Consider the following 8,582-nt stretch of genomic DNA (forward strand, 5'->3'; position numbering starts at 1 on the left):
TTCTGCCTGGTTTTCCTGTCTGGATTTTTTTGTTGTAGTTCATGTCAGCAGCTGTTTCCTCCTTTTCACCTGTTTTACCTCTTGTGTTAAATCTGATGGCTCCCACACTTCTGTGTTTCAGAGCTGTGTAATGGGAAAATACAGCAGGGAGCTATATCAACAATATATTAAGTGTGCATAAATCATTGGAGCTAAAATCTCGTCCTAACCCATACTGAACAAATGCTGCTGCTGGGTTTTATTTTGCATGAAAGACTTGTAAATTTGGGTAGATCTTTGCAAATGTGGCAAAAAGCGCACGCTTGACACAAAGGCCTAAATCAGATTCCAAATTCTTACACTAAAACTAAGGGCTGCCAGAGTTTTTCATGCTAAAAAGCTCTGAAAATTTTATTGCCTAGTCTTACATAACAATGGCCCTTTCACTACTCTTTTTTTCCACCCTTCTGGTACCTCTCTGTCCTGCCTGCAAGACATCAGGCCTGAGCATACACTTATTATGAAACATTCAACCCAAATGGTTACTATCTGGTCGAGTGATGTGTATTAGATAGTTGGTGCTACAGATTGGTCTTACTGATCTCATTTTCTAAGAAATCAGTAGAGAAAAGCATGATGAAAACTGGATGAAATGCAGAGACATATCCCAAATGCTCCTTAATCTATTTATTTGTAGGCTTGTGTTTTAACTTTTTTGGTTTTGTTTTGTAGAGCAACTACATGGTGTTCATGGCAGAATTGTTCTGGTGGTTTGAAGTAGTGAAACCATCATTTGTACAACCTCGTGTTGTTGTGCATCCCCAAGGTAATTATATTAAGGATTATTTTTAATATGTATGTGTACAGATTGCCATTGTGTTTACCAATACAGTGAATATTTTAGTTAACAGGATTTGGTAGCATATGACCCCCATAAAGAAGCAGCAAAGTACTCTTTCCTCGTGTTATCTTCATCTCATCTCAGAAATCATGATTAGATTTTGTTGTCTGTTACCGAAAACTCATTTAAATTGTTGTGGTATAAGCACTTGCAAATTTTCCTGACCTAAAGAAGCCTAGAATCCGTTTATGCCCATGCAGGGATTACAAACATAATAAGAAGCCAAGAACAGAATTAAGCCTGAGGAGCTTGTATTGCTGAGGAGAAGATACAAGAGAAAGGAATATAAATCTGGGGAAAGGGGGCAGATAGTTAATTGTAAAATTGCATTTTGTACCTGACTGCAACGGCAGTCTTCCATCAGTAAATTGTCAAATTTAAAAATCCACCTCTCGGGTAAGCCTTGAGATCTGTTAATGAGTGTAGAGTCATTGAACTTAAACATTCATACAGTAGCGCTGTGACTGTCTCTCCAACAGCTAGGAAGAGATTTTTGTTGTGTGGCTTTTGTACCTCTTTTTCATTTATATGCTTTATAGCATATACAAATCTCATTTAAATCTTTTAAATATTGCTAACTAATTCAGGATATGACCAAAATACTATTTTCCAGATGAAAAGTCAGTCTAAGGGTTTGGGGGAATGAAATTTTCTTCCAGAAGAAGAATATTTATTTTCGATAAAAAGATTGCTTGTTTTTAATTTTGTGGCGCACTCTGTTTGGTTTTGGTTTTTTTTTTTTTCATTATTTCTTTCCTTGCCTTTTCTAGTAATTTTTGTCATTCTCCATTCCTTTAATTAGTGCCAATAGGGGAACTTTGGAGGAGGTAAAGCTGAAAGGAAGTGACTGAGTTTTAATCTAAATAATGGAACCAATTAAAAATCTTTAAATCTTTGGAAATAATTACATCAGATTATTTCAGACAGCTTTTCTACTGTAGATTTTAACAGAATGTTAAACTATAATAACTTGAACTTTGTTCCTCCTGGCAGCTGAACCTGCAAAAGATGAAGCTTCTGCTCACAGCTTGAATGCTAACAGAAGAAATTATGTGGATGGCCCATCTGGTTCTGACTTCGTAGCCAGGTAATGTCAGAGAATCACTAGTGCTGTTTCACAATCTTCTCCTTTCTATTCAAAATCAAACACAGTTTTTATTTAGTTTTGTTGCCTTTTTGCAATGCTCAAGGATTGAGTTACCAAATATAATCTGTAGAATTTTGTGGAAGATCCCGTAGTTCAACTATTTCCACCACTGCCCTGTTGCATGGCAGGCAGCATGTTCGTGTTTGTACAGTTCATGTCTGCCACTTGGGCAGCGTGCTGTTGTCTTACCCGTTTCCAAAACAACCCTTACCATTCAGCAGAGAAGTGTCACATGGCCGCCTTGTCCCCTTCAATTTCATGGGGGGCTGCTGACCAGGTCTGCTCAGAAAGATCTATTTTTCCAGAATTCACAGCAAATTTTCCAAAAATGATAAAGTAAACAAAGATAACAGCAAGAAAACCACTGAGTGATTGTTTTAGTTTGGTCTGGTTATATTACTTAACTACTGTGAAGGTCAAATAAAAAAAAATACTTACGCTATTATGAACTTCCCAAGTCTTGTGAGCATCAAGAATGGAAAGCTAACTGCTTTATTAAATATGTTTTGCATTATTTACATTTTTGTAAATATATTTGAAACATCATTTTTAGTATTACTGTTACAGATTTGGAAGCAATATGCAAACATCCTATTTCCCTTGTGTTGTCTAGCTGATCATACATTTGACAACAGGCAGAAATTGCATGTTAGGCCTTCTTTTTAATCTTTTTTTTTTTTGACAGGGTAAAGAAGGCCTTTCAGTGATCTGATCCGAACACAGGGGCTGAGGGGTAGCATTGCCTTGTATTTATAATTTAGGGGCAAAGGTTTATTGGTTGTGTCTGAATTGACGCAGAGGAGAAAGATAAAATTAGCATTTTAATTGGATATTCAGCACATTGTTGGTTTCCAACCCAGCTAATCCTATTCAGCCTTTTCTGTTGTTTTTGGATGGGCTGTGGGGTGTTTGGTTGGTTTCAGGGGGTTGGTATGGGATTGGGTTTTTTTAGTATTTAGGAATCTATGCTGACTTTAATCAGGGAGTAATAGTTCTTACTACCATTAAATGCTGTGATTCCAAATCTTTTTTCTGTGTGTATCTGAAGCATTTCCCTTATAGACATTGAAGTTGTTTTAGTGTAAACCAAGCATATAAACCAGGACAACAAGAAACTCTACTTGTGAACATATCTTTTGCAACAGGAGTTCCCAAGGCCATTCGCACCTTGCAGAGCCACTGCAAGCAGTCCAACAAAGGGCTTGTAACTATGACTGTCCTATAGAACAGAGAAGGGTGTGCAGTAAAAATCACTACTTGTATGTGGCTTCCAACCTGATGTCCCCTCCTTCATGAACAAAACTTCAGTGACTTATCTCTTAGAAGTTCTGTGAAGATAGTAAATCGTATGTCAGTTACAACTGAAAACAAATTAAACTAAAGAAACAGAGTTCTGTGCCGTGCTTATTCTTGTGCTTTAGTGATCACTGTGGAGAAGATTTTCTTTAAATGTAAAGAAAGTTAGTAGGTGAATGCTAGACAACACCACAATTGTAGCTATCGGTACTCTCTGTAGCCTTGACTGGGTAAAAAAAATCCCCCACAGCTGAAGCCATTAACCATGCATTTATCCCTGGCCTAAGAAATTCTGTCAGTAACATAGTATTTTTTTGCACCTAAATAAATCCATCTTTTTTTTAAAATGTGTACGTGTTGTTTGTGCAGATGGTTCTGGCCTCTAAACCAGAGGACTGATTGGAATTTTTACGATAAGCATCTGAATTCAATTCATAAACACTTACAAAAGCCTTTACATTTCTTAGCGCCATTTCATTCCAGATTTAACCCGCAAGTCTGTAAGTTGCCACCAACGTGTTTTGTAATATTGCTCATGTTTCCTGAGACTTGTACAGAGATACAGAAAAAATCCTTGTGAAGACCTTATGGGTGGTGGATTGTGTGTTGTACTAGCTTATCACAACACTGTTGTAGCATCTCTGCAGGTGATGGATATGGTTTTGTGTTGGAGTATTATGAGAACAGTCCATCAATAATAGAAAGAGCTATATCTTCCCTTATAAACCAGTGTATTTCATCCAACGTAATGATACTTCACTGCATTGTAGGACAAAGGAGGGGCCTAAGAAGTTATCTCAGATGGTAGGAATCTATCACACAGGCCGCAGGTTCCCTGGCAGAACAGACCTGGCTGCAGGATGTCATGGTCCTGGCCTTCCGCCTTGTCCCGACTGTGAGTTCCTGCCCCCCTGAGTGTTTGATATTGTCGCTTCAGTCCACAAAGACAGAAAAAACTAACCCAGTCGGAAAAAGGGAATGTTTTTTCTGTTGGCTTAGCTTGTTGAAATGACTCAGAGGATCGGATGGAGAGCCAGATCCAGCACAGAGGAGGGAGAGGGACTGTGGCGGCAAGCAGTTACGATGTCCGAGGTTGCTGTGGAACCACAGTCATGGTGCCAAAATCAGTCTTTTCTTGAGGGAAATTGAAGTGTATAGATGTTCTTTGTGGTAGCAAATTTTCCAAGGCTGCTGGATGAAATTTTGAAAGCATGCTTTTCTTTTAAGGTAACATGGATATTATATACATAATTTTTAAATGTTCACAGAAATCTCAAAAGCCACTTAAAACAGATACGTCGTGTAGTGTTGTTAGCACAAAAAATCAGGAATTTATGAGAACGTATTTTGAGTAATTTATTATATTACTTACATAAGATGCTTTTGTAGATTGTAAAACAATTTTTTCTTAAATTGATGTGAATATCCTTCACACAAATACTATTTAGAAGCATTTCTACAGCATACTGTGTATATACTATAAAAGCACTCAAAAAATATTTTTAAAATTACTGATTGAAAAAAGGGAGTTTGGAAGTGTGCTCTTCAACTCAGCGAACAAAATTCAAAGCATGAAAGATTTAATCCAGCTTGTTTTTGAAGTCTGTCTTCTTTAGAAGTGTTTTACGTACAAATGCATGCCTCTATGCATATGTCTTTATTCTGATCCTGAAGAAGCGCCTTGAACAAAACATTGAATTACATTAATCCTATTCTGGATTAACATAGCTAGTCTATTACAGACCTTCTCTATGAACCAAAAAAAAGTATCTGTTGTAAGTCAAAGCAGGAAATCTTTGTAATTACTGTTTAAGTAATGAATATATTTTTTGTATTTATAAAGTCATGTCTATCATAAAATTTCCTTTATCCACTTCTAGTGCATGTTGCAGTCCAGACACAAAGTAGAAGTCTCAGACTAAGCAACTGAAAAGAGATGCATGAAAAGTATGTGCTATTAGCTGCAGTCACTCAGTTTTGAGGCCTGTAGGAACTGCCTCATTTTGTTCATGTTTATGTTTGAGGTTTTTGCTAAAACCAAACCTAAAAATGAGAACCTTCTAATAATGACATTTTCATGAAATAAATCAGGAGACAAGTGTGTTAACAAAACTAAGACTGCTCTGTGGCCATTTGTGTAGGAGAAATACCTTTTTGACTTTTTGGTCTAGCTGCATTATGTCCAGTTAAAGGTAATAATAGTGTTCTCTTTTTACTTAATACATTAATAGTGCAAGAACAGAATTACACCTCACTTTTTTCCCCTGTCACAAAGAATAAATCTGTTTTTGTGTTGTCCCAGGACACGAAGTCTGGTTGCCCTTTTGTAGTGTGGCTTTTGATGTATTACTTCTAAGTTAATGTCTCTTGCTTTGTAGATTGAGAAGTCCAACTTATACACCATCTCACCAACTGCATACACCCCAGCAGCCTTATTCACCTGTTCCAGGTAACAATTTACAAATGGGTGGAAGAGGCAATGAGACAAGGTGTCATCCTCTGAGTAAATTGCTATCTTGCTTATAGTTATTCAAACATTATTTATCTAGAAATTATTGGGAGAGCTTTACTAATGAATGAGTTCTGTAATTTATAAAATGTACAAGTGGGAAGTTTGTGTTTGTTTCTCTTATATTGTGTATTTATTTTTTTTAATTTGACTTCTGTTTTGATTATGTGGAATATGGCTTACAACAAGTATTTGTATTATGTATTAGTAGTATTTGTAGAATATTTTACTCAATATTAAATCCTTTGAGGGATGAGGGTTATAATATATATTCAGAATTAAATTGACTCAGTTGCTCTATTTGTATTCTTAATATAAAAATACATTTTTTTGCCATTGCAGTGTTCTAAGTAGATAAGCAAACTTGTTAAAGCAACTGAAGGTAATGTTAAAATAATTTTTCATAGCAGTTACCTTGGGTTCTATTTTAATTTCACTTAGGAGTCATCAGAAGGTCCACATCAATGTCTTATGTAGATGGATATGTAGGGACGTGGCCCAAAGAAAAAAGGTAAGTAGTCTTACCATACGAGTTGGTTAAAAAATTATTATTTATTGGTCATAAATAGTAATAAATGCTCCATTGTAGTTTGGATTTTCAGAATCCTGTAATAAGAGTTCTTGTAATGACTTGCAAAAGTAAAAAAAGAAAGAGAAAACTGTCATAGATCAAGAACTCTGTAATAGGAAACAAACTTCAGAAATAAGTTATCTATTTTTTAATGTTGAAATGAGGTATAACTGAGATACTGTAATTGTTGGCATGAAATATGTTCACATTTACTCATCGCAATCAACTAAAAGTGGTAAGAGTAACATGGCTAATGAGCTCAATAGTATTTAAACTTGCATTATTTTGTGAATAGTAGGAACAGTCAGGCTTAATGTTTTGTTTTTCAGTTAGACCGGTCATAAACTCTTAAATCTATAGGGTGTAAACTAAAGTTAAAATGGTAAGAGAGTGGTGGGTTATTCAGTAAGTGTAAATTGTGTCTCTCTTCACACTTTTCTTCTAATCTACTATGGCAATTCCTATATTCCTAAAATGCCCAGAATTTATTCCAAAGTAATAAAAAGCATTGGCTTTCTCTGAAGAAAATCTTGTCATATTCTATTTTATTGTGCTTTTTAATTTTTTATGTTTATATCTTATTTAATATACGAATATGTATGTATATACTAATATAATATTATATTTGAAGCTAAGCAAAATACAGTACACCTAACAGTGCCTTTAATACTACAATCTTAAAATAATTTTAAAACCAAATGTGAATATTTCATTATTATTAACCATGAGTTGCTCAGTTATTTCCTTTATTCTAATCTCTATTAGGTCATCATTACATGGAGTTTCATTTGACATTTCTTTTGACAAAGAAAAAAGCATTCCAGTACCTACTTCAAACAGAGGAATTACTAGATCTGTGAGCAATGAAGGCCTTACAGTAAACATCAACCGCATGCCAAAACATATTAGAAAAAATCTGTCCTTCAAACCAGTAAATGGAGAAGAGGAAAATCAAGATATTGAAGAGGAGAACGACATGATAGCTTATAAAGACACAAAGGCCAATCAGTCTTTTAACACTAATCAAAAAAATGCCAATGAGAGCAGCCACTACAGCTTTCCAAATGGAGCTCTGCAAAACAGGGCAGTTCTGGATGATTTTGGCAATCAGATTGAGACACCAAGCATTGAAGAGGCTTTGCAGATAATTCATGACACTGAAAAATCTCCCAGAGTTACCCAATCAGACCAAATTACAAATGGGTTCTTTCTTCACAATCAGGAAATGAGCATCTTGAATTCAAACGTTAAACCAAATCAGTCTACGCCTGACATAATTACAGACTCCAAAGGTGGTCTAAGTCCTGTGACTGACAATACAGAAGTAGATACCGGAATACATGTCCCTTCAGAAGATATTCCAGAGACAATGGATGAGGATTCTTCTTTGAGAGATTACACTGTAAGCATGGACTCTGACATGGAGGAACCATCTAAATTTCTCCAGGAATATGACATGCGAGCTAGCAATCACAGAGATCAATTAAGTCCATGTCCCAGCTCAGTAAGTACTAGATCACAGGCAGGCAGCAGCGCTTCTTCAAGTTCAGGGGTTAAAATGACCAGCTTTGCAGAGCAGAAATTCCGGAAGTTGAATCACGCAGATAGTAGAAGCAGTGGAAGCAGTTCTCAGAAAACCACACCAGAAGGTTCTGAGCTGAACATCCCTCATGTGGTTGCTTGGACTCATATTCCTGAGGAGGCATCTGTTCCTCAGGGGAGAGACACTACACAGTTACTGGCTTCTGAAATGGTACATCTTCGGATGAAGCTAGAGGAAAAGAGGCGAGCCATTGAAGCACAGAAGAAGAAAGTTGAAGCAGCATTCACGAAGCAGCGGCAAAAAATGGGAAGAACAGCATTTCTTAATGTTGTGAAAAAGAAAGGTGATGGAGTATCACCTCTCCGAGAAGAAGCAGCAGGGGCAGAAGATGAGAAGGTATTCACTGACAGTAATCAGTTGAAAGAAAAAGAAACTCAAAAATCAGATGAACAAACTAAGACTTCAGAACTAATAAAAGAAAACCCTGAAAATTCTCATGGCAAATGGTTAAAATCTCCTGCTACTTCTGTGGATGCTGAAAAGCAATGGAATTTAGCAAGCCCCTCAGAAGAAAATCTTAATGAAGGAGATATCTTAGAATATACAAAATCTATTGAAAAACTAAACTCTTCCCTA

General features: G+C 36.2%; 1 protein-coding gene across 1 annotated transcript in view; it reads left to right on the forward strand.

The window, feature by feature from the left end:
* The window catches only part of CAMSAP2 (calmodulin regulated spectrin-associated protein family, member 2), a gene marked incomplete at its 5' end in the record, with an annotated part of 76,486 nt that overhangs the window by 57,484 nt on the left and 10,420 nt on the right, over positions 1-8,582 (forward strand). The window contains 5 exons of the mRNA XM_010294588.1: positions 712-805; positions 1,874-1,967; positions 5,702-5,772; positions 6,274-6,343; positions 7,169-8,582. The exon at positions 7,169-8,582 is cut by the window's right edge and continues 816 nt beyond it. Of these exons, the coding sequence (XP_010292890.1) occupies positions 712-805; positions 1,874-1,967; positions 5,702-5,772; positions 6,274-6,343; positions 7,169-8,582 (1,743 nt within the window). The remainder of the gene's footprint in view (positions 1-711; positions 806-1,873; positions 1,968-5,701; positions 5,773-6,273; positions 6,344-7,168) is intronic.

The sequence above is a fragment of the Phaethon lepturus genome, unplaced genomic scaffold (genome assembly GCF_000687285.1).
Source record: "Phaethon lepturus isolate BGI_N335 unplaced genomic scaffold, ASM68728v1 scaffold41779, whole genome shotgun sequence".
In the NCBI taxonomy this organism is placed as follows: Eukaryota; Metazoa; Chordata; class Aves; order Phaethontiformes; family Phaethontidae; genus Phaethon; species Phaethon lepturus.